Consider the following 27,318-nt stretch of genomic DNA (forward strand, 5'->3'; position numbering starts at 1 on the left):
GATAAATCAAAGAAGCACAAATGAGTCCTAACAGATGACTCAACACTATGAATGGTTCGAACACTGCGGGCATATGAAGTGCCTTGCGTGAATTCATTCTACCTTGAACCGTGCCCCTGAGGATAATTAATATAGTATCCATGTATTAAACTTTTACGATCCAACTAATCTTAAAGTTGACTGATCTCATTCTAAGAAAGTTTTTTATTTATCATCAAAATAAATCAAAAAGTACAAATGAGTCACGGACTCACGGCAAATAACCCAACATTATAAATGATTCAAATTACTGAAGTGTAATGTGTCAGCATAAAATTTAAGGGGGCGTTTGGTACGCGCGTTTTTCATTTTCATTTTCTGGAAAACACGCGTTTTCTGAAAAACGGTGTTTGGTTTGCGTTTTTCACGTGCGTTTTCTAAAAAATTGGCTATCGTTTTCTAGAAAAACAGAAAATGATAAAAAGTCGTTTTCTGTTTTCTAGAAAACACGCGTTTTCTAGAAAATAAAAATGAAAATAGTGTAAACCAAACGCACCCTAAACCAAGGGCGGAGCTAAGCATTGGCTTACCCGGACTACATCCCGGGGGGGGCCCAATTAAAAATTTGATTAATTTGACTTGTTCATATCTTGCATTTTGAATTTTCAATGGGAAAAAAAAAGGCTTTTAGCCCCCGGGGTCATTTGGAGAATTCTTTTAGCCCAGGCGGGCTATTATTCTTGGCTCCGCCAGTGCCCTAAACTTTTATTGTTTACAAATCATTATCATCCTTTACCATGGCACCAAAGTTACATGTGCAAAATTAATGTAACATTGGTGAAATATATTATAATAGTAAGGCATAAAATTGATGATGATATTTTTTATTTTACGTTGAATATAAAATTAATGTTATATTGATAACAAAGGCAATAAGATTAAACTCTCACTTATAGAAGGTAGAATGAACTATGAGAGGATGAATGTTTTTTTCTACCATTTAATATATCCAATAAATAAAGAATCGGCTACTTTCTGTTTTTTCAAATTTTATACACAATTGAAACTTAAAATACAATTTAGATTTAAATTTAAATACGATTTAGTTTGACAAAGAAACATTCAAACCACTGCATATACATTTTAGTATTGAAACCTGAATTTTAAATAAATTTAATATAGTGGAAACTTACTTCTTAAAAAGAAATAAATATGTTATAAAAAATTCGTATTTTTAATTTTTTTTTCGAACAGAAAAAAACAGCTTTCGTTTCAAAGCCAAAAATTGAAAACTTGAACCTTGATTATTTATATGCATGGTCCTTGATTATAATCATAAAATCAATCTCAAATAATTAAATAGACAATTCATTTAGCGAACTAAAAAAAATGTATAAATTAAAACATTTTTTCAGAATCGCATAACTTATTTAACACGAGATATAACAATTTATGAATTGCTTTTCATCAAGATAAGAACCAAGAGGCAAAAGTTATGTCTAACAAGAATTCTAATTCTTGAGCACACATTACATTACATTACATGATATTATAAGATCAAGAGAATGCCAGAAGTATAACTCGTGGAAATAAAATTGTAATCAAACAATCTCATAAGAACGTAGTTGGCGTAAAAAGCTTTTCCCTCCTTGCTCAACTGGATTAGATGAAAGATTGGGACATCTTCTGATCACCAACTCCCAGAGAGACCTTGAAGCCTCCAACCCCTCTACTAGTCTCAACTCATGGCAATCGGTAATGGTCAAAAGCTCAAGCAGGCTCAAGCGGAGAAAAAGTTCTCTTGGAAGAGATTGTACGTGGGGGCATTTGACAATTTCTAATTTAGTGAGTGAGGTCAAGTTGTAGAGGTTGCCAAGCAACAATTTGTCAAGATCGCCAGAGTCGTCCAACTTTAAAGTTTTGAGTGAAGGAGGAAGGAAGGAGGTTTCCTCTTCTTGTGTCAGGCTAAGCTTGGGACAAGCTTTTATAATTCCTTGAGCGAAGTGAAGTTTTCAAATCTCTTGAGAGGCATCCGCATGAGTTCATTACATCCTGCTACATAAACGTGTTCAATATTTGATAGATTCTGCGACAGCAACCCTTCTAAGCTTGTCAAATTGTTGCATTTACTGATTCGTAAGTTTAAGAGAGATGATGTTGTTGAAGTGTATACTGAAAGTCTAAGCTTTGTAAACATTCATTATGAATAAAGAATCACATTTGGTCAAATTGTCTACATTTAGTTGTAGTTGTTCAATTAATTTATACTGTAGATAACATAGTATGTGGTGCCACATGCAGAAGATGATGTTATCAGTACCTTATAAATTATAAACAGTAGCTCACGACTAAAATGGAAAGGAACAAACCATTAGAAGGTCGTAGTGTAATTAGGTATCAGTTTATCTTGATTGTATAATTACACTAGTACACTCAGAGTGTATTGAGTAGGACCATTAGAATTCGTTTCTTTTATACTGACTTTATAAAGGAACAAAGACCTCAGTTGTTATGGAAGTGTGTGCTCTTAATCCTAATATAATAACAAGCACATATATTTGATATTTATTTTTTTAATTTATCAATGGGTGAGATTTAGTTCGATGAATCAATAACCCCGATAAGTTGGGAAATGATATCACTTATAGTGTGTGTTGTTGATTATAGAAGGAAACTGTGTCCTAGAGATACTAGGTTGATAATGTCCTCAAGAGGAGCTCATAAGGATTGTCATGTTAAACCCTGCAGGTGGACTTAGTCCGACATGATGATAAGGTTGAGTGGTACTACTCTTGGACTAAGATATTAATTAAATGAGTTGTCAGTAACTCACTTAATTAGTGGACATTCGATATCTTAAACACAGGGAGACTAACACACTCATAATAAGAAGGAGCCCAAAAATGTAATTTGGGATTGGTGCGGTAGTTCAATAATAGTTCTCTAGTGGAATGAATTATTATTGATAAAATTAAGTTGTGTGTTCGGGGCGAACACGGGATGCTTAATTTTATCGGGAGACCAAAACCAATTCCTCCTCTCGGTCCCTATCGTAGCCTCTTATTTATAGAGTACTATACCCACCTATACCCACCTTCTATACCCACATAAAGGGGGCCGGCCAAGCTAGCTTGGGAACCAAGCTAGGGCCGACCTAAGTATAAATTGGGGTGGCCGGCCCTAGCTTGAACCCAAGCTAGTGGGGGCCGGCCAAATTAAATTAAAAAAGAATTTTAATTTTAATTTTTATTATGTGGAAGAAATAATTTATTAAAGAGAATTAAAATTAAAATATCTCTCTTGTAAAAGATTTACAAAAGATTAAAGAAAGAGATTAGATCTCTTTCCTTATTTGTAGATTGGTGAGATATTTTATTTTCTCTTTAAAATTATCCACATGTTGATAAAATTAAAATTATAGAAATTTCTTTTTATCAACCATGAAGAGATTTTTAAAGAGAAATTTTAATTTTTAAAATTTCCGGAAACAAATTAGGAAGTTTTAATTGTTGATTAAAACTTGTCTAATTTACCTCTTTTGATGTGGCCGGCCATTAGAGATTAATTGGAGAAATTTTATTTTATTTTTCTCAATTAAATCATGTCAAGGAAATTAAGGAAATTTTATTGTAATTAAATTTCCTAATTTGCCTAGGCCAAGGAATATAAAAGAAGGGGTAAGGATGCCTTCATAAGACATAACCTCTATTATTTTCTCTCCCTCTTTTATTCCTTGGAGTGGCCGGCCATCCTCTTCCTCTCTCCCTCTTTGTGGTGGCCGAAACTCTCAAAGGCTTGGAGCTCTTGTGGCGGCCGGATACTCCTTGGAGAAGAAGAAGAAGGAGGAGAGAAATCTAGCATCTCTTGGAGCTTGGTTGGTGTTTTGTTCTTCATCCTTGGTAAAACTTTTTGTGGCCGAATCTAGCTAGGAGGAGAAGAAGGTGATTGGTGGTTTCTCATCTCGGAAGATCGTTGCCCACACAACGTCTGAGGTTAGAAGAGGAATACGGTAGAAGATCAAGAGGTCTTTCTAAAAGGTATAACTAGTAGTTTTTCCTTTTCCGCATCATACTAGTTATTTATGGAAATAATACCAAATACAAGAGGCTTACGTTCTAATATTTCGAATATGTTTTTCGAACTTGTGTTCTTTTGTTTTATTTTTCTATGTGATTTGATTGTTCTTTTCGGTTAACCTAAAGTTATTTTAGGAAATTAAATATTAGATTTCTATAAAAGGTTTTGTCTAGTCGGTGGTGGTTGCTCCCATATCCAAGAAGGCCATGTGCCTCGCCACGTCAGTACTGGGAACCAATTATGGAAATTAATATTTAATGGAATTAATAACTTAAGGTGATTTAGATCGAACGTGTTAAGTTCCGCAGGAGATCCAAGTCAAAACCTAAAAGAACAAATAGATTAAGTTTTGGATCAAACGTGTTAAGTTCCGCAGGCGATCCAAAATTTAATTTAAAAGAACACATGGTAGCTAGAAAAAGGTTTAGACCTTTGTACAAAATTTTTGTACAGTGGAACCTCTAGGCTTTCCGAGAAGCATCCAACAATTGGTATCAGAGCTAGGGTTTTGCCTCTGTGTATTTGATATTAGTTTAATTATGCACATGTCATACATAATTTAAGCAGGTTAATAGTAGGATGTGCTAATTTTGTGGATGCAGGATCCAACTATTATGGCTTATAGTTATTATGTGTGTGATTGGACCCTTGGACATGTCAAGGGCATTTTATTGTATGTGCATGATTGTATTATAAAATACAGCAGGAGCTGTATTTAGTTTTATTAGGATTTTATTTTTGATCTAGTTACATGTACAATCGATGGATGTAAATTTTATTTTATGTTCGATCTAGTTTACATGTACATTCCTTCGAGGAATATAGGATCAGAATGTAAAATTCTATTTATGTCGCGGATCGAATCTTGCAAAGCGTGGAACCTTCTAAGGACCAGAGGCGCAACGGAACTAAGAGCAAGATGGATGCGACAGCTAGACCCGGTGGCAGTGGCCAAATATAGTAGCAGCTTGGGATGACAACACACGGAGGACAACAAGAGATAAAAGTCATAATAGTTGAAAATTAGATTTTCTATTTATTGCTTTTATATTGTGCTGTGTGTGCATGTTAGTTTACATATTTAGTAGGCTAGCATAGTTAAAATTCCTCATTTATAAATAACTAAGTGGGAGAGAGATTTTTAAGTAAATCCCATGGTCTCCATTACTGGTTTGTAAGTGATGCAAACAAGCTTGCGCGTTGGCTCTGAGTGCCTTCCTCCATAACGGATGAGCTTGTTTGTGGATCACTAGAACAGACTTCCATTTTTGGATGACTATAGGAAGTTAATTAAGAGCGTGTGATCTTCCCCAACAGAAGGGGCATAATCTTAGTAATGGACTTAGTGTCAAGTAATGGTATACACTTAGACACATCTAATAGTATCCTCCCCATCGGAGTCACTGCTATTATTTGTGTGACCAAATGATACCAACTATTAATTTTATTTATCAAAAAAGTTAGATTGACAAGATAATAAAATTAATGGGTTAAAACCCTCCTTTTACAAATGTTGAATTTGTATACGTCCACACTAACATGGCATGCAAAATTCACGGTGTTTGAGGTGTTGATGAATTTAAATAATATTGTTTGAGGAATCAATATTTTTTTAAAATTCAAAAGTTTTTGACCAAATATTTGATCAAAGACAGATCAACTATTAATTTTATTCGTCATAAAGTAAAGTTGATGAGGTAATAAAATTAATGAATAAAATCTTCTCTTCGATTTTGTATACGTCCACACTATCGTGGCATACAAAATTCATGGGAATTTTTAAGGAGTTGATCTTGACCAAGTATTTTTTGTGATTTTTAGGATTTAAAATGTTTGCCAATCCCCTAGTAGTCATACAATAAGAAAGACTTAGTAATCCCAATTGTAATGATTGGAAATAGGACTTGGACATTAAGGTAGACTGTCTTCTTAGAACCAAGAACAATATAGGTGTATTTAATTCATTAGTTGAAACATGTTTAGTGGTGTTATCTACCAGAACCTGGAGTGTAGATACAGATGCCATTAATCATGTCTGTAATTCATTGCAGGGTTCCAGGAAACCCGGCAACTAAATGAAAATTAAAACACCGTCTACATGGGCACTACTGTAAAAATGGTAGCTGTTGCAGTGGGAGATGTTTATCTTTTGATAAGAATAAAATATGTATTTTTGAGTAATTGTCTTTACGCACCAAGTTTAGAAAGAACTAGTTTTCAGTTTCTAAACTATTCAAAGAACTTGATATTCTGCCTCTTTTAAATAACAAAGTTGTTATTAAGAAAAAGAGGGAAGTTATCTGTTCTGGTACGTTGGTTGACAATTTATAAATCCAATAACTCTCACGATGCAACAAATGGAAATTAGTAACACATCTTCTAACTTTAAGAGAAAGTAACCTTCGAAAATGAATCAATTATATCTTTGGCTTCTAAGGCTAGGTTATATTAACTTGAGTAGGATTCATTGGTAGCTGATGAACTTTTGGGTTCATTAGTAGTGAGAATCTTTCCAACCTACGAGTCTTACTTAGAAGGAAAAATAACCAAGAAGCTTTTAAGTCTAAGGGGTAAGGAGTCAAAGATATATTGGAATTGGTTCATTCTGATTTGTGTGATCCTATGAGCATCCAGGCAAGAGGTTGTTTCAAATATTTCATCTATTTTATAGACAACTATTTGAGATACGGATATATTTACTTGATGTGCCGCAAGTCTAAGTGCTTTGATTAGTTCAAAGAATACGAGGCTGATGTGGAGAAACGACAAAGTAAAAGTATCAAGACACTACGGTAAGATCGTAGTGGCAAGTACCTCTTGGGAGAATTTAGGAGTCATTTATCATAAGTCGGGATTCAATCCCAACTAACTGCACTTGGTACACCCCAACAGAATGGTGTAGGAAAAGGAAGGTATAGGACTCTTATGGAAATAAGTAGATTGATGAGTTATTAAGAATATTATCAAAATCATTTTAAGGATATACTCTGGAAACAGGAGTGAATATAGTACCTTCTAAAGTCAGAACTCTCTACTCATATAGAATTGCTGAATAGGCGTAAGCCTATTTCGAAGCATATTCGGATTCGGGTGATCCATGCTGAAGAGAGACAATGATAAGTTGGACAGGAATTCACTTGTTTGTGGGTTATCCTAGTGAAATGAAAGTAGGTTTATGGTCTTAAAAATCAGAAGGTCATTGTTAGCATCAATGACCGATTTTTAGAAAAGGACTATGTAATAAACCATGTGCCCATAAGAAAATTTATTCTTAAGGAAGTAATAAAAGGCATGTCTAATCTAGTACCAACTGTACAAGATGAGATACCACAAGGAAACTGCAACACGTATCACAAATGATACACAATTACAGAAAATGTCTTGTCATAGTGGGAGGGTTGTTAGGCAACCTAAAAAGATTCATGTTTTGGGAGAGTTTTTGGACTCGATCCCTGGAGGACATGAATCTGATCTCCGGACATATGACGAAACACTTCAAGATAAAGATGCAACATCTTGGCAAAGAGTAATGAATAACAGAATTAGAATATATGTATTCTAATAAAATCTGGAAGCTTGTAGAACCACCAAATGGTGTAAAAGCCTTTGGGTGTAAAAAGGTCAATAATAGGAAAAGAGGAATAGAAAGGAAGGTAGTAACTTTCAAAGCAAGGCTTGATGAAAAAGGAAACTTTTTCACTGGTAGCCATGCTTAAGTCTATCCGGATTCTTTTATCTATTTGGCAAGTGGATGTCAAGACAACATTCTTTAATGGAAGTCTTGATGAAAGCATCCATATAAAGCAACTAGAAGGGTTCATTGCAAAGGGCTAAGAGCATCTTGTGTGCAAGCTCAATCAGTCTATGGACTGAGGTAAAGCTTCAAGGTCTTGGAACATCCGGTTTATCAAAGTAATCCAGACCTATGGATTTATTGAGTAAACGGATAAGTCTTGTGTATACAAAAGGTGTGATGGAAACGTGGTGGTATTTCTTGTACTATACGTAGATAACATTTTTGGTAGTTGGAAACAATATCAAAATGTTGTCAGAAGTAAGGGTATGGTTGTCCAAATAATTCGATATAAAGGACTTGGGAGAATGTATATATTTTTGAGATCAAAGTAATAAGGGATCGAAAGAAAAAATATATTTTACTTACCCCAAGCTTGATACATCGGAAAATCCTTGCTCATTTTAAGCATGCAAAACTCCTCGACGGGTTTCTTACCTTTTAAGCATGGAGTGTCTTTATCTAAAGAGATGTCTCCGATGACATCAAAGGAGATTGAGGACATGTAGGCAGTTCTTTATGCTTCGGCAGTTAGACAACCTAATGTATGCTATGCACGAGATCAGAAATCTGTTTTGCCAAGGGCATAGTTAGCAGATATCAAAGTAACCCTAGACAAGGACATTGGACTGCAGTAAAACATATATTAAAGTACCTTAGAAGCGCTAGAGATTATATGCTAGCTTACAAGGCAGTTAATTTGGTCCCTGTGGGTTACACGGATTTTGACTTCCAATCGGATAGGGACAATAATAAGTCAACCTCAGGGTTTTGTGTTTACTTTAGGAGGTAAATTCATAACTATGGAAAAGTTATAAGCATGGTGTTTTTTTGGACTCCACGATAGAAGCTTAGTATATGGCAAGCCTCTGAGGTAGCCATAAAAGCTGAATGACTCAATAACCTCAAAATAGACTTAGATATGATTTCTGGTTTGTCCAAAGATATTACAATTTATTGTAATAATGTTGGTGCAGTAGCAAACTCAAAGAAACCCTAAGTCTATAAGGCAAGTAAACACAATAGAGCGCAAGTACCACCCAATACGAGAAATCGTATAAACGAGGAGAAGTTGTTGCCGCCTAGATTGCATCAGGTGATGACCTATAGATCCTTTCACTAAGGTCCTTAAGGCAAGAGCTTTTGATGGGCATGTTGAAGGGTTGGGAATCAGATGTATGGCAGCAGATATGGCAGCTTAGTCTTTTAGTATAAGTGGGAGATTGTTGGAGTGTATACTTAAAGCCTAAGCTTTGTAAACATTTATTATGAATAAAGAATCACATTTGGTCAAATTGTCTACATTTAGTTGTAGTTGTTCAATTAATTTATACTGTAGATAACATAGTATGTGGTGCCACATGCAGAAGATGATGTTATTAGTACCTTATAAATTATAAACAGTAGCTCACGACTAAAATAGAAAGGAACAAACCATTAGAAGGTCGTAGTGTAATTAGGTATCAGTTTATCTTGACTGTATAATTACACTAGTACACTCAGAGTGTATTGAGTATGACCATTTGAGGTCGTTTCTTTTATACTGACTTTATAAAGGAACAAAGACCTCAGTTGTTATGGAAGTGTGTGCTCTTAATCCTAATATAATAACAAACACATATATTTGATATTTATTTTTTTAATTTATCAATGGGTGAGATTTAGTTCGATGAATCAATAACCCCGATAAGTTGGGAAATGATATCACTTATAGTGTGTGTTGTTGATTATAGAAGGAAACTGTGTCCTAGAGATACTAGGTTGATAATGTCCTCAAGAGGAGCTCATAAGGATTGTCATGTTAAACCCTGCAGGTGGACTTAGTCCGACATGATGATAAGGTTGAGTGGTACTACTCTTGGACTAAGATATTAATTAAATGAGTTGTCAGTAACTCACTTAATTAGTGGACATTCGATATCTTAAACACAGGGAGACTAACACACTCATAATAAGAAGGAGCCCAAAAATGTAATTTGGGATTGGTGCGGTAGTTCAATAATAGTTCTTTAGTGGAATGAATTATTATTAATAAAATTAAGTTGTGTGTTCGGGGCGAACACGGGATGCTTAATTTTATCGGGAGACCAAAACAAATTCCTCCACTCGGTCCCTATCGTAGCCTCTTATTTATAGAGTACTATACCCACCTATACCCACCTTCTATACCCACATAAAGGGGGTCGGCCAAGCTAGCTTGGGAACCAAGCTAGGGCCGGCCTAAGTATAAATTGGGGTGGCCGGCCCTAGCTTGAACCCAAGCTAGTGGGGGCCGGCCAAATTAAATTAAAAAAGAATTTTAATTTTAATTTTTATTATGTGGAAGAAATAATTTATTAAAGAGAATTAAAATTAAAATATCTCTCTTGTAAAAGATTTACAAAAGATTAAAGAAAGAGATTAGATCTCTTTCCTTATTTGTAGATTGGTGAGATATTTTATTTTCTCTTTAAAATTATCCACATGTTGATAAAATTAAAATTATAGAAATTTCTTTTTATCAACCATGAAGAGATTTTTAAAGAGAAATTTTAATTTTTAAAATTTCCGGAAACAAATTAGGAAGTTTTAATTGTTGATTAAAACTTGTCTAATTTATCTCTTTTGATGTGGCCGGCCATTAGAGATTAATTGGGGAAATTTTATTTTATTTTTCTCAATTAAATCATGTCAAGGGAATTAAGGAAATTTTATTGTAATTAAATTTCCTAATTTGCCTAGGCCAAGGAATATAAAAGAAGGGGTGAGGGTGCCTTCATGAGATATAACCTCTATTATTTTCTCTCCCTCTTTTATTCCTTGGAGTGGCCGGCCATCCTCTTCCTCTCTTCCTCTTTGTGGTGGCCGAAACTCTCAAAGGCTTGGAGCTCTTGTGGCGGCCGGATACTACTTGGAGAAGAAGAAGAAGAAGAATGAGAGAAAGCTAGCATCTCTTGGAGCTTGGTTGGTGTTTTGTTCTTCATCCTTGGTAAAACTTTTTGTGGCCGAATCTAGCTAGGAGGAGAAGAAGGTGATTGGTGGTTTCTCATCTCGGAAGATCGTTGCCCACACAACGTCTGAGGTTAGAAGAGGAATACGGTAGAAGATCAAGAGGTCTTTCTAAAAGGTATAACTAGTAGTTTTTCCTTTTCCGCATCATACTAGTTATTTATGGAAATAATACCAAATACAAGAGGCTTACGTTCTAATATTTCGAATATGTTTTTCGAACTTGTGTTCTTTTGTTTTATTTTTCTATGTGATTTGATTGTTCTTTTCGGTTAACCTAAAGTTATTTTAGGAAATTAAATATTAGATTTCTATAAAAGGTTTTGTCTAGTCGGTGGTGGTTGCTCCCATATCCAAGAAGGCCATGTGCCTCGCCACGTCAGTACTGGGAACCAATTATAGAAATTAATATTTAATGGAATTAATAACTTAAGGTGATTTGGATCGAACGTGTTAAGTTCCGCAGGAGATCCAAGTTAAAACCTAAAAGAACAAATAGATTAAGTTTTGGATCAAACGTGTTAAGTTCTGCAGGCGATCCAAAATTTAATTTAAAAGAACACATGGTAGTTAGGAAAAGGTTCAGACCTTTGTACAAAATTTTTGTACAGTGGAATCTCTAGGCTTTCCGAGTAGCAACCAACAGATGTCGTTTGATTGCCTCCACTTTCATTTATTTCTAGTTCCATAGGCTTGGCAGCTCTGTTAACCCAACTTCTTCTAGTGTTTAATATGTAAGTGAAGGAGGGAGAGGAGGTAACCACTCGAGCTTAGGGCATCCATAGATAACAAGTCTTTGTAAGCTTGGAAATAGATCGCTGTCATCAATCCAACACCACCCTTCACATGCCGGCATGTCACTGATCACGAGATTTTCCAAACTAAGAAAACACTTGGATATAGCTTCAGTGCTAAAGAACCCATGGCCTATCTGTTTCACTGCTGATATATTTGCAATGTTAAGAAGTTTAAGACATGGAAGTCGTCCAAGATTACTAGGAAGCTCCTCGAGTGCCTCCAGGTCACGCAATACTAGTGTCTCTACCCTTGGAAGTAGTACTTTTTCTGTAGCACCGGAGAAAGCAAAATCAATATGTTTTAACATAGACATCATTCTCATGCGAAGAGACTTGAGACATGGAAGTGAACCAAGATCAGGGAGCTCCTCTAGAACTGGCAAGTCCATCAGCTCTAGCTCTTCTAGCATAGGGAACAGATCATTTTCTATAGCGTCAACTGATGCAAGACCAATGTGTTTTAATAACCTCATTCCTTCCATGCGAAGAACCCTGAGATGTGGAAAATGCTCGGCAGTGGAGAACTCTTCTAAGGCATGCATATCTCTCAACTCCAACTCTTCTAGCATAGGAAATAAGGAATTTTCTAGGGCACCGGATGCTGCAAAATCAATATGTTTCAATGACTTCCTGTCAAACGAACAACCCTCAGACAAGGAAATCCTCCAAGATTGGGCAATTCTTCTAATGCATTCATGTCCCTCAGCTCTAGCTCTTCAAGCATAGGAAGCAAGGCATTTTCTGTGGCACTAGATGCTTCAAAATCAATGTGTTTCAATGACTTTATTCCTGTCATCCGAACAACAACCCTGAGGCCCGGAAATCGTCCAAGATTGAGCAATTCTTCTAATGCATTCACGCCCCTCAGTTCTAGCTCTTCAAGAATAGAAAATAATTTGCTCTCTCTAGAACCACATACCTTAAAACATGGTTGCAAGAACCACATTCCCTCTACGTGGAAGACCTTGAGGTGCAACAGCAATGCAGTGCACAAAATATATTTCCAACTCTCACAAAAACTCAATTCAAGTCTTTCCAAGTTGGACAACTCCTTTTTCATGTAAAATCCAAGTGTTAGGATTATGGAATCTTCGCTTCAAGTTTTCGCTGCAACATCAACTTTGAAGAAGCGAATAAAACTATTCACCCCTCTCTAATTCATGCGTGTCTTAACAATATAAACCACTCAAAATCTAGAAAAATGAATATGGATAAACCTAAAAGAACCCTACACTACAATAAAACTGCTTTAAGATAATGGTTAAAAACGATTGTCAAAGACCCAAAAAAAATCATTATAAATTGACGTACTGAGAAAGATATGAGTACTCAAAGACAACAGTTAAAAATCGTTATTTCTTCATCCGAAACATGACGTGTTTTCACTGTTATGTTTCTAGTTGAACTACTATATTGCTAGACATCAGACTCTATGGTTCATTAAATGCTTGAAGTACCAAAAGAACACATCATGTTCGTTAATTAGAGTCTACTTGTAGTAGTTTGATGAGAAAAGGATGTCACATTTATAACAAAAGGTTTCTTCATGCATCATTATCTATTCTCAATGACTTGGAGCAAACGAATTCGTGAACCAGCCATTCCATTTCCTGTTTGTCATATACTGCAACCACTAGCTGACAGGTTTGTTGGATATTGGGACCTTAAATGGACCAAAAACGATTTTGAGGAAGGAAGCCATCAATTGTTGAAAGTCGTAATTGACTTCAAAATTGAAATTTACGATTCGCGTAGATAGATTTAGACTATTAATTTGCTCAAAACCGATTAAGGGTGAATGAGAAATTAATGTTTAAAGTCGGCCCAAAATAACATTTATTATTCATTAATAAAGTGCATGGGAGAATAGTCCATCGGAAATTCTCGATGTGTATTCTCTACTTATTAATGAAGATGTGTTAATGGAGTTAACACAAAAATAAAAAGACAGGTGCTCCCTTAACCCAGGGCGAGCAGGTGCTCGCACCTGTGAGTCCGCCACCCGCCACGTGCACAATGGGTGTTTTGTAGGCGCACTTTGCACTTCGAGCATTGAGGAGCTTAAATTTATGCTCCAAGTGACATTGCAGTGCCTACGTGGCACTCGGGTGACGTGTCAGGCTCGTACCTGACGTGGCAGTACCTATGCGGCATCCTCGTGGGCAAAGGGAGATGATTGGACAGTTGACTTAGGAAATGGATGGCTACCGTTGATCAACGTTGATCAAATAGGTATGATGGATCGCTTGTGATGCGATCTAGAGCGTTGGATCGCAAAGAGTAACGATCTGACGGCTTGGGATGAGACTTGATCTGAAACATCGAATCAATGGATCTAGATCCGATGGCCGATGACAATAGGCGGGATTTGAGGGTCACAACTCCTCAGATCTGATGGATGAGATTGAAGTGGGCTTGGTGAAGGGTTACAACCCTTCAGAATGAATGATCTAGATCGATCCAGCCCAAGGAACACATCCACTCACCCAAAGGACACTCAACCTCTTCTTTCAGTATAAATAGAACCCTCCAGATGATGGAATATTCACTCAATCCTCTCTTCTCTTCCTCAAGCATTCATCTCATCTTGTGCATTCAAGAGTCCAAGAAGTCTACTAGAAGGTTCGCTGGTCTCGGAAGTCGGAGTGCTACGATTCCGAGACGTTCGTCGTCGTTGTATCTTGGGAATGAATTGCAACAATCCGTTAAGCACCGTAGCGGAGCAATATCGTTTACGGAGATAGTGTCGAACACTAGCCTCGACGATCAGTTTGCATACTCCAGAAGCTACCCGGGAATAATAGTCGTAAACGATATTTCGTGCAAACTGATATGGCTACCAACGACATTCCGACGGCCGTTCCGACCGTCGTTCCGACCGCCATTCCGACAACCATTCCGCACGGAGAAAAGCCGGAGAAATTCACCGGAACCGACTTCAAAAGATGGCAGCAGAAGATGCTGTTTTATCTAACAACGCTAAACCTTGTACGGTTTTTGCACGAAGACACGCCAGCCGCTACGGCTGCTAGCGATGCGTAGTCTCACGGAGATTTTCTGTGCCACAATTATATACTCAACGCCTTGGACAACACGTTATATAACGTATATTGTTCTCTGGAGACGGCGAAATCTTTGTGGGAATCCCTTGAGAAGAAATACAAGACCGAAAATGCTGGATTGAAGAAATTCATCGTCGGTCGGTTTCTGGATTTCAAGATGGTGGACTCAAAAAGCGTCTCATCTCAAGTCCAAGATATGCAATTAATACTGCATGATCTGGAACGCCGAAGGCATGAAGCTGAACGAGACATTCGCAGTTGCTGCGGTAATTGAGAAGCTCCCTCCGTCATGGAAGGATTTCAAGAATTACCTAAAGCACAAGTAAAAGGAGATAGGGCTGCAAGACCTGATCCTGAGGCTACGAATAGAGGAGGATAATCGAAAGTTATCCGACTCCAGAGGAACCAAGCGGACTATAGACAAAATGTCTAACCTGGTCGAGCCGAACGCTAAAAAGCCGAAGCAGTTCAAAAAGAAGGCTCAAGCAAAGAAGTTCAAAGGCTCCTGCTACAACTGTGGAAAGGCAGGACACCTGTCCAAGGACTGCAGACGCCCAAAGAAGCCAACCAAGGGGCCAAAGGATGCTGCGAATCATGTCGCAACCTCTCTTGAGGACTTGGATCTCACTGCGGTTGTATTTGAAGCCAACTTGGTGGATACCAACTCGAAGCAGTGGTTCATTGATACTGGAGCAACTCGTCATATCTGTTCCGATAAGACGATGTTCTCCAAGTATACTCCGATAAATGACAGGAAGCTCTATATGGGTAATTCCACGACGTCGCCAATTGTTGGACTCGGAAAGGTTGTTCTGAAGATGACGTCCGGAAAGGAGCTAACACTCATTGATGTACTCCATGTTCCCGACATCAGTAAGAACCTAGTTTCTGGAGCGGCATTGGTCAAGGCCGGATTTAGGCTAGTGTTCCAGTCAGACAACTTTGTACTTACGAAGAATGGTGTCTTCGTAGGAAAGGGGTACCTAGAAAAGGGTCTATTCAAAATGGTTGTAATGCCTGTACTCCGAAATTTTGATGGTAATAAAATAAATGCTTCCAGCTATGTTGTTGAGTGTTTTAATTTATGGCATGATCGACTCGGACATGTGCATAATAATACTCTCAAACGTCTCGTCAAATTAAATTTATTACCAAACGTCAATGTTGACGAAACACACAAATGTGAAGTGTGCGTGGAAGCGAAAATGACGAAACTACCTTTTCATTCGGTGGAAAGGACAACAACTCCTCTAGAGTTGATACATAGTGATCTATGTGACTTGAAATTTGTGCAAACTAGAGGAGGTAAAAAATATTTTATTACTTTTATCGATGACTGCACAAAGTTCTGTTATATCTTTCTTTTAAGAAGTAAAGACAAAGCCCTAGAGGCGTTCAGAACCTATAAAACAGAAGTTGAAAACCAACTTGACAAACGAATTAAAATAATTCGAAGCGATAGAGGTGGAGAATATGGTGCACCGTTTGATGAATTTTGTACAGAATCTGGCATTATCCATCAAACAACGGTGCCTTACTCACCTCAATCAAACGGTGTTGCCGAACATAAAAATCGGACACTAAAAAAAATGATGAATGCCTTGTTGATAAATTCAGGCTTACCTCAAAACTTGTGGGGGGAAGTAATATTATCGGCAAATCACATTCTCAATAGAATCCCTCATAAGAAAAATGATAAAACTCCATATGAACTATGGAAAGGCCGCGAGCCATCGTACAAATACCTGAAAGTGTGGGGGTGCTTGGCAAAGGTCGAAGTACCTAAACCAAAGCAAGTAAAGATCGGACCTAAAACGTTCGATGCGGTATTTGTCGGATATGCCCATAATAGTAGTGCATATCGTTTCTTAGTTCACAAATCAGACATTCCTGATATACATGTGGGAACAACCATAGAATCTCGGAATGTGATATTCTTTGAAAACGTATTCCCAAATAAAAAGGGAAACGTTGAAAGTGATAACAACGGAAGTTCAAACAAAAATGACGTTACCGAACTTAGCTGTTATAAAAGGACTATTGACGATCAAAGTGAAGAGCCACGTCGTAGCAAACAGGCTAGAGTTGAGAAATCGTTCGGGCCAGATTTCATGACTTTCATGTCAGAAATGGAACCAAGAACATTAAGTGAAGCTCTCTCTAGACCCGATGCTCCAATATGAAAAGAAGCTGTCAATAGTGAAATTGAGTCTATCATGAATAATCATACTTGGGAATTAGTAGACCTTCCTTCTGGTAATAAACCATTAGATTGTAAATGGATACTAAAACGTAAGTATAAAGCTGATGGATCAATTGACAAGTATAAGGCCAGACTTGTAGCCAAGGGGTACAAGCAAGAGGAAGGCCTTAATTACTTCGATACATACTCACCGTTGACAAGGATTACGTCCATACGAGTGCTAATAGCCATTGCAGCACTGTATGACATTGAAATACATCAAATGGATGTTAAGACTGCGTTTTTAAATGGTGAGTTGGAAGAAGAAATTTATATGGAGCAACCCGAAGGGTTCATGGCTCCTAGAAATGAGAAAAAGGTGTGTCGACTTGTTAAGTCGTTGTACGGACTTAAGCAAGCGCCTAAACAATGGCACGAAAAATTTGACAAAGTAATGCTGCAAACGAATTCAGAATAAATGAATGTGACAAATGTATTTATGTCAAAAACACACCTGAAGGCTATGTAATTGTCTGTCTATACTTAGACGACATGCTAATAATGGGCAGTAATCATGATGTAATCATGACTACAAAGAAAATGTTGACCAGAAATTTTGATATGAAAGATATGGGTCAAGCAGATGTTATATTGGGAATTAAAATTCTCAGGACATCAGAAGGGATAGTTTTAACACAATCCCATTATGTAGAATCTGTATTGAAAAAATTCAATGCGTACGATCTCTCTACAGTGAAAACACCTATGGATCTAAGTCAACACTTAGCGAAAAACCATGGTGAGACCATATCACAGTTGGAATATTCTCGGATAATAGGCAGTTTGATGTATCTCACAAACTGCACACGTCCAGATATTGCCTGTACGGTCAACAAACTGAGTTGTTTTACGAGTAATCCAAACGACACCCATTGGAAAGCATTGATGCGAGTTCTCAGATATTTGAAATATACTATGAACTATGGATTACATTATGGAAAATATCCCGCTGTGTTGGAAGGATATTGTGATGCTAATTGGATATCAGATACAAAAGACTCCAAATCCACTAGTGGATATATATTCACGATCGGTGGGGGAGCAGTATCTTGGAAATCCACTAAGCAGACTTGCATTGCTCGGTCAACTATGGAATCCGAGTTTATAGCACTAGACAAAGCAGCTGAGGAAGCTGAATGGCTGCGGAATTTCTTGGAAGATATTCCGAGCTGGATGAAACCTGTGTCTGCCATACTAATCCACTGTGACAGTCAATCGGCGATTGGAAGGGCACAGAGTAATATGTATAATGGGAAGTCACGACATATACGTCGTAGACATAATACCATTAGGCAGTTGATCTCGAATGGAGTGATTGCAATTGACTATGTTAAGTCCAAAGATAATTTGGCAGATCCTCTAACGAAGGGGTTGAGTCGAGATCAAGTATACTGCTCATCAAGAGGAATGAGATTAAAAATCTACAACTGAAAACGACTGTAGCGGTAACCCAACCTTGTTGACTGGAGATCCCAAGATCTTGGTTCAATGGGACAACGAAGTTACAGAAGTTGTGGTCCAACACATTAGATAGTTTATCTCTATCCCAATCTTAGGATGAATTTGTGTTGTCCTACCTCATGTAGTGAGGTTAAACTTATGCTTTTAGTGACTTCTATACCTGATAAGGTGGAGTATGGTAGGATACTCTTGATAGAAGTGTCACCTATGTGAGTGTGAAGACAGACCGCTTCAATGAAACACTCATGAATCCAAGATGGTATCCATGGCCGAAACGGAACCAACCATAAGAACCTAAAGTAGGTGATATAGATCTCTGTGTGGGTGTTATTGTCTAAGTATACACCAACAGCTGAGCAGTTCAAGACATCACGTTCACTGCGCAGCCTAGTATACTCGATAGCATTTCACTATGGAAGGTTCAAAGCCACAAGCTACCTCTCCCGATGCAGTGACTTATCGATTGGACTCTTGTAAAGTGTCAGCATGCATACACGCATTGCATTAATTTCCATTCATGTGGGGGATTGTTGGATATTGGGGCCTTAAATGGACAAAAAACGATTTTGAGGAAGGAAGCCATCAATTGTTGAAAGTCGTAATTGACTTCAAAATTGAAATCTACGATTTGCGTAGATAGATTTAGACTATTAATTTGCTCAAAACCGATTAAGGGTGAATGAGAAATTAATGTTTAAAGTCGCCCCAAAATAACATTTATTATTCATTAATAAAGTGCATGGGAGAATAGTCCCACATCGGAAATTCTCGATGTGTATTCTCTACTTATTAATGAAGATGTGTTAATGGAGTTAACACAAAAATAAAAGGACAGGTGCTACCTTAGCCCAGGGCGAGCAGGTGCTCGCACCTGTGAGCCCGCCACCCGCCACGTGCGCAATGGGCGCTTTGTAGGCGCACTTTGCACTTCGCATCGTCGCGAGGAGCACCTGACGTGGCAGTACCTATGCGGCATCCTCGTGGGCAAAGGGAGATGACTGGACAATTGACTTAGGGAATGGATGGCTACCGTTGATCAACGTTGATCGAATAGGTATGATGGATCGCTTGTGATGCGATCTAGAGTGTTGGATCGCAAAGAGTAACGATCTGACGGCTTGGGATGAGACTTGATCTGAAGCATCGAATCAATGGATCCAGATCCGATGGCCGATGACAATAGGCGGGATCTGAGGGTCACAACTCCTCAGATCTGATGGATGAGATTGAAGTAGGCTTGGTGAAGGGTTACAACCCTTCAGAATGGATGATCTAGATCGATCCAGCCCAAGGAACACATCCACTCACCCAAAGGACACTCAACCTCTTCTTTCAGTATAAATAGAACCCTCCAGATGATGGAATATTCACTCAATCCTCTCTTCTCTTCCTCAAGCGTTCATCTCATCTTGTGCATTCAAGAGTCCAAGAAGTCTACTAGAAGGTTCGCTAGTCTCAGAAGTCGGAGTGCTACGATTCCGAGACGTTCGTCGTCGTTGTATCTTGGGAACGAATTGCAACAATCCGTTAAGCACCGTAGCGGAGCAATATCGTTTACGGAGATAGTGTCGAACACTAGCCTCGACGATCAGTTTGCATACTCCAGAAGCTACCCGGGAATAACAAGGTTGACTGCCAATCTTATAAACATCGGGCACATGCGAGTGGATATACATATATAGATATGCACATTCATGGATGCACTTAGAAAATAACAACATTGAATGGAAAAACAGGTCACAAATCATCGGGGCATACCTTCTCTCAAAGTTACTATCTGCTAGGTAAAGTACCTGCAAGGACCTCCTTTGTGATTCTTAATTCAGTTTAGCATGCTTTCCTGTGATTAAAAAAGGACCCATTTCTAGAGACAAATCAATCAGGAACACCGCAAATGCAATAATCACTTGTAGAAATGCAGCATGAGTTCCATGCTGATAGACTGATTAAGTAGCAGAAGTAAATAACATAACCAAATTACAGTAGTTAGGAGCACTCTAACAAGATCACAAAACGGGATCAATATGGTAGCATAATTTCTAATCTTTTTCTTGTAATCGCCCGTCACAATTATTCTTACTGTCCGATTACTTGAATGGAAAAGATGAGGAAAAGGAGGGATAGGGTCACAAAATTACACAGGGAGTTCCATCATTTATGCTCAACGGACAAACAAAAGTTGAGTGACATTTTGATATGCAGTAAACTCAAATAGAAACAAGCTTCTTTTTTCGACTTTACCTGCTTGGTTTTGTAACGGAGTTGCCGAAACTTGTCGGGGCGGGTCGATCGGATGACACGAACAATTGATGGTGGATGGCGATACAAGCCTCCATAGCTCAGACACATACTTGTAGTCTGCTAAGCAAATTCAAAGAAGATCAATCGACGGTAGCTGGCGATACACCCACCACCTGATCCCGCTACAAGAACCACTCCGATTATTTCTTCCTCCATAGATCCGACACGTACCTGTAATCTCCTAACCTTGTCTGAACCTAGAAAATTTATGTGACATTGAAGATGGACGGTGAGGATCGGTTGGAGGAAGACGTAAAAAGTCAGAAGGTCCAGCGGTAGGGGTGGCCAAGCCACAATTTGTTGAGATCGCCACAGTCGTTCAATATGAAAACTTTGAATGAGGGAGGAAGGAGGGCGGCTTCCTCTTCTTGTGTCAGGCTAAGCTTGGGACAAGCTTTTATCTGCAATTCCTTGAGCGAAGTGAAGTTTTCAAATCTCTTGAGAGGCATCCGCATGAGTTCATTACATCCTTCTACATGAATGGCTTCAATATCTGAAAGATTCTGTGACAGCAACCCTTCTTCTAAGCTTGCCAAATTGTTGCATTCACTGATTCGTAAGTATGAGAGAGATGATGTCGTTTGATTGTATCCGCTTTCATTTGTTTCTAGTTCCCGTAGGCTTGGCAGCTCTGTTAACCCAACTTTTTCTAGTGTTAAATGTGTAAGGGAAGGAGGGAGAGGAGGCAACCTCTCGAGCTTAGTGCATTCAGTGATAAAAAGTCTTTGTAAGCTTGGAAATAGCTCGCTGCCGTCAATCCAACACCACCTTTCACATGCCGACATGCCGCCGATCCAGAGTCTTTCCAAGCTAAGAAAACACTTGGATATAGCTTCAGTGCTAAAGAACCCATGATCTATCTGTTTCACTGCTGATATCTTCAGAATGTTAAGAACCTTAAGACATGGAAGTCGTCCAAGATTATTAGGAAGCTCCTCGAGTGCCTCCAGGTCACGCAGTACTAGCGTCTCTACCCTTGGAAGTAGTACTTTTTCTGTAGCACCGTAGAAAGAAAAATCAATATGTTTTAACATAGACATCCCACACATGCATAGAGACTTGAGACATGGAAGTGAACCAAGATCAGGGAGCGCCTCTAAAACTGGCAAGTTCATCAGTTCCAGCACTTCTAGCACAGGGAACGGATCATTTTCTGTGCCATGAACTGATGATGCAAACTCAATGTGTTTCAACAACCGCATTTCTTTCATGCGTAGAAACCTGAGACGTGGAAAATGTCCTAAAAAGGAGAACTCTTCCAGCGCATGCATGTGCATTAACTCCAACTCTTCTAGTATTGGAAACAAGGAATTTTCTATGCCACCAGATGCTGCAAAAACAATGTGTTTCAATAACCTCATTCCTATCATGCGAAGAACCCTGAGACGTGGAAAATATCCTAGATCGGAGAACTCTTTCAACGCATGCAGGTTCCTCAACTCCAACTCTTCTAGCATAGGAAACAAGGAATTTTCTATGGCACCGGCTGCTGCAAAATCAATGTGTTTCAATAGCCTCATTCCTATCATGCGAAGAACCCTGAGACGTGGAAAATGTCCTAGACCGGAGAACTCTTCCAACGCATGCAGGTTGCTTAACTCCAACTCTTCTAGCATAGGAAACAAGGAATTTTCTATGGCACCGGATGCTGCAAAATCAATGTGTTTCAATGACCTCATTTCTATCATGCGAAGAACCTTGAGAAGTGGAAAATGTCCTAGACCGGAGAACTCTTCCAATGCATGTAGGTTCCTCAACTCCAACTCTTCTAGCATAGGAAACAAGGAATTTTCTATGACACCGGATGCTGCAAAAATAATGCGTTTCAATGACCATATTCCTATAATAAGAAGAATCCTGAGACGTGGAAAATGTCCTAGAATGGAGAACTCTTCCAACGCAGGCATGTGCTTCAACTCCAACTCTTCTAGCATAGGAAACAAGGAATTTTCCATTGCACAAGATGCTGCAAAATCAATGTGTTTCAATGACTCTATTTTTGTCATTCGAACGACCCTCAGACAAGGAAATCGTCCAAGATTGGGAAATTCTTCAGATACATTCATGTTCGTCAACTGTAGCTCTTCTAGCATAGGAAATAATTTGCTCTCTCTAGAACCACATACCGCAAAACATGATTTCGAGAAGCACATGCTCTCTATATGGAAGACCTTGAGGTGCGGCAGCAATGCAGTGCAGGAAATATCTTTCCAACTCTCACAGTGACTCAACTCAAGTCTTTCCAAGTTGGATAACTCCTCCTTTTTCAACCAGCTGGGTGATCTGAAACCATAATACCTACTGATCTTTAATCGTTTTAGCGACTCATGCGGTTGGAGCCCTTCAAGTACCTCCTCCGTGGCAACTAACTTGTTCTCCAACTTGGGATCAGATTCCCATTCCAACTCTAGAGCATCAAGGTACTCTTTGTTCTTCATTTGAGCATTTTCAGCCTCTTCTTTAGTTTCAACATTCTCCAGATTAGTAATTTTAAGTTTTCCATGAAGTTGCTTCAAACCACTTAGCTCCATGATCTTGAATCCAACTTCCTTTCGCACTTGGAATTCAGACAATTCTTGAAGAGAGGTTAGCCTTCTTATCATTTTTATCTTTACAACTACTTCATTTTCAACATCAATATGCCTCAAATTAATTAGCTGACTTATATCTTCTGGAAGAGAGATTAGTGACTTGCTATGTGCTTTCAGTGTTTGCAGATTGTAGAGTTCACACAGTGATTCAGGCAATTTTCGTATGAAATTGTGAGAAATGTCCAGGTACCGTAGATGTACCAATTCACCAATACTCGTAGGCAGCATCAGCAAGCAACAATCAGACAAAACCAATACACGAATGCTTCTTAATTTTTCAATAATGTCCAGGGGTGGTGACTCTAGATATTGGCAGAATAGAGAATGCAATTTCTTAAATATAGACCTCAATTGTTTTGTCTCTACGAACTCTGTTTCAACTGCTAGATGACGGAGGGTGGTTGATATCTTATTGGACTTGCCATCAGTAATCCTACTTGTTTCGTCCATAGAAAGCGACTGTGTTAGATCATGTATGAGATCATGCATCACGTAATAATGCCTCCCAAATGTTGCTTCTTGTTGAAACAAAGACATGTTGACCAACTCATGAAAGTACTTACTTGCCACATCTTCCATCCTCTGATTTCCTTGAGCTACAATGAACCCTTCAGCGATCCAAATTCTTGTTAACTCAATTTCAGAAAACCTGTGATCCTTTTGAAAGAGGGAACAGAAGGCAAAACACAGCTTGAGAGGTGCACTAAGATATTGATAGCTCAGTAGTAGGACTGGAATAATATCATTTTTATTCTGTTGCAATTCCCATATCTCGCTCTTCATTATACTTCTCCAGTGGTGTGGGTTCATGTTGGATCCTAACAGGTTTCCCACTGTTTTTGCTGCTAGTGGCAAGCCCTTCAACTTCAAAGCTATACTTCTTCCGATGTCCGCAAGTTCTGGGTGGTCCTCAGGTTTGGAAGAACCAAATGCGCATTGCTTGAACAGCTCCCAATAAGATATTTCATCTAAACTGCCAAGAACAATCGCCTCCACTGAACCAATATTTTTGGCAATGCTCAAGCTCCGAGTTGTCACTATGACCTTGCTTCCTGCAGCAGCATACATGAACGGCGCACACAACTTTCTCCACTCCTCCTCGTCTTCATTCCATACATCATCAAGGACTAACAAAATCATCTTAGATGCAATTTTCTCTTTTAGAATGCCTTGGAGAACATCTAGCGTCATTTGCGAAGAATGTTCAGTCTTGGTTACCGACTCGATCATCTCCTTGGTGAGTCTTTGCACATTAAAATTATCAGACACACAAATCCAACTCTTGAAGGTGAAATGGTTCTGAATCTTTTCATCTTTGTAAACAAGCTGAGCCAGAGTAGTCTTCCCAACACCTCCTATTCCGACAAGAGGTATGACCGAGAAGCTACTGCCCTCGTCACTTGCTGATGCTGACTCCTCTGTTGATCTTAGTAATAGCTCTATTATTCTCTTTTTTTCTTCCTCTCTGCCAAGCACTTTGCTGATCAAGAAAGAGCTTGTTTCTCGGGTGGCCGGCGCCAAATCAGATTGATATCTCCCATCAGATGCATCCACTTGTAATGATTGGCACATTTCCTTCATGTCAGCATAAACACAATCCAACTTTTTCTGGATCTTGTTCAGTCTTTTGACAGAATCACTGAACAATTTAGTTTTGGCGTTCCTAATAGCTCTCGAAAATTGGTTAAGAACCTTGTGACTTGCCTCTTCTTTAATCTTTTGCTTCATGCCATGGAACGTCAGTTCATCGAGGAAGTCTTCGGCGTCGTAAGCGGCATCTTGGAGTTGCTTCATCATCTCGACTAACCTTGCGTCCCTGCTCCATCTCATCCCTGCCTTGTCGACGATCGTGTGGATGTTAAGCAGAGATCTTTGTAGCTTCTGCAAGTCATCGTCCTCTAGGCCATGCAGCTTTCCTCTCAGCGAAGATGTCCACACACTGTCGACAAGCATCTTGATGACAGGCTGCGCTAGCCATCCTCCGACTGTCAGGGCTGCTGCACCCTCCATTGGATGTATTTTTGAGAAGAAGTAAAAGAACAGAAGCCTATTTCACGAAGCCGATCCCCAGTTCACAAGAGAGAATGCGCAACATAAAAAAGGATCTTTGCTATTCCGTTGACTTTAAAAGAACCATTATTCCTTACGCCATTTCTGAATTAAGAAATAGAGGAATTGACTTTTTACACGAAGTGTAGATGACAATTTGCTCGTCATAAAAACAATTCTGTTTATGCCCTGTTTATTTAGAGGTGGTTGAGAAAGAAAAGATTATATTGCATATTCTTTATCTGTTTAGACATAAAATAATAAATGAAAGGTTTTTTATATAATTTTATCTATATGAAATTAAATGAAACGTATTTTTTTTATTATCTCTAATTGATAGGTTTAATTGTAAGTTGTGTATTTAGTACAAATCGAACTATTAAAATAATCTAACTTAGGTTTATTGAATTTTGACTATTGAATATAGACTTTGTATGTATAGAACCTATAGTACGTATCTATTATAATTTATGTGCTGATAATAGATGTATATATAGGGTTGCTCCCCAAAAATTTAGGATTTAAAAAATTTTGACAAAGCTTTTGGTTTCCTATTGATCTAAAGTTTTTCAACGTCGTCACCCCTAAATCCCTTGGAAAACCTCTTTTTCTTTCCATTATATCCTCTTCCACATAAATTAAAATAAGATGATTGTTCAATCAGGTTTATTATCTTAAACATGTATATGTATCTATTTTTCTTATGTTATGTTCTCGATGAAATGAAGATTCATGCTCATTTATTTTTATTTTTCCTATTCGAATTCTTATTTCGACTATTTAAAATTCATGCGGCTTAAATTTTACAAGAACTATCAATTAGTATCAGAACGAGATTTCTATTTTGTCATTTTTATTGACAATAAAGTTTAATTTTTCATTGATTTGTTGTTGGTATGTTAGAACAAGTTCTTTTAGTATAATTCAATTTTTTATCGTTAAAAATCATATAAGAAAAAAATTAGGATATACGATGAACACGAAGAATGACATGCTTTAATCGAACAAGTGATCGCCGAGTCTAAAATTTTAAACAGAAATTAATGGCTTTAAGCTTACATCAATTTTTAATTGACTAATATTATTGTTTTAATCGATTAATGTGTTTTTGAAATCGATGATTGATTAAACACGGTGAATATAAACAGTGTTTTATACAAAAAAAACCACATACTGTTTCGATGCGAAACGCTATGTCATTTTTTTTAAAAAACAGACTGTTTCATTAAGACGGTTTTCGTATGATATACTACAGAAAGAGAGAAAATTATTATTATTATTTTTTAATGCATGAATAATATAAGTAGTATAATACGTTTTTTTTAACCGTATATACTGTTTATAAATTTTAATGTAATGATTAATGGATTAAATAGTATTAAATAATAATATTTGATTATAGAAATTAAAATAAGTTTTAGCTTTTAAGGGAGGATTCTATATATAATCATATAGTTAACATATAAAGCGTTCGGATCGATTAGGATAATTAATAAAATTATACCAATCGATTATCATAAGATATTGATCCGGTGGTAAGAATCCGGAACCCCATAACGAGGGATCAACACCGCGGGGAGGTTAAAGGGCCCAGTGGCCCGCCGGAGAAGGACGAGCCGACCGGATTTAGAAGGAAGGGACATCTGGTAGTAAAAGGCACCCTGGTAGGGACCAGGGTTCCGACGCTCAATGAAACAGTACATAATGACCGAGCGGAGGGACGGGCCGCCCGGCCGACGCAGGGAATTAAGGCCGTCCGGACGACGTTCTTCACCCGGTCGGCCGGACGGACGTCCCGGCCGGGCGGTGGGTAAAGGAAGGGAACACCCTCTGACAGCCGTCAAGTCGTATGACTACACCATACCCCTAGTCTGGCGACGGGGTGTCCTGTTGTCCCATCGAAGACATGCTCGGACTGTAGCAGTATGGTGTCAGGTAAGCTCTCTGACAAGTACATACCGAGGTATGGGTGGCTGAC

At 38.3% G+C, this 27,318-nt stretch overlaps 1 protein-coding gene across 1 annotated transcript; it reads right to left on the minus strand.

Moving 5' to 3' along the window:
- Positions 1-20,960: 20,960 nt before the first annotated feature.
- On the minus strand, positions 20,961-25,301 carry LOC122031593 (putative disease resistance protein RGA3). Its single transcript, XM_042590690.1, has one exon. The coding sequence runs from the start codon at positions 25,299-25,301 to the stop codon at positions 20,961-20,963; it is 4,341 nt and encodes a 1,446-aa protein (XP_042446624.1).
- Between the last annotated feature and the right edge of the window lie 2,017 nt (positions 25,302-27,318).

The sequence above is a fragment of the Zingiber officinale genome, chromosome 11A (genome assembly GCF_018446385.1).
Source record: "Zingiber officinale cultivar Zhangliang chromosome 11A, Zo_v1.1, whole genome shotgun sequence".
NCBI lineage: Eukaryota > Viridiplantae > Streptophyta > Magnoliopsida > Zingiberales > Zingiberaceae > Zingiber > Zingiber officinale.

What these genes read in the sequence shown, in the direction of transcription:
- LOC122031593 (XM_042590690.1), bottom strand. Translation starts at nt 25,301, where the DNA reads ATGGAGGGTGCAGCAGCCCTGACAGTCGGAGGATGGCTAGCGCAGCCT.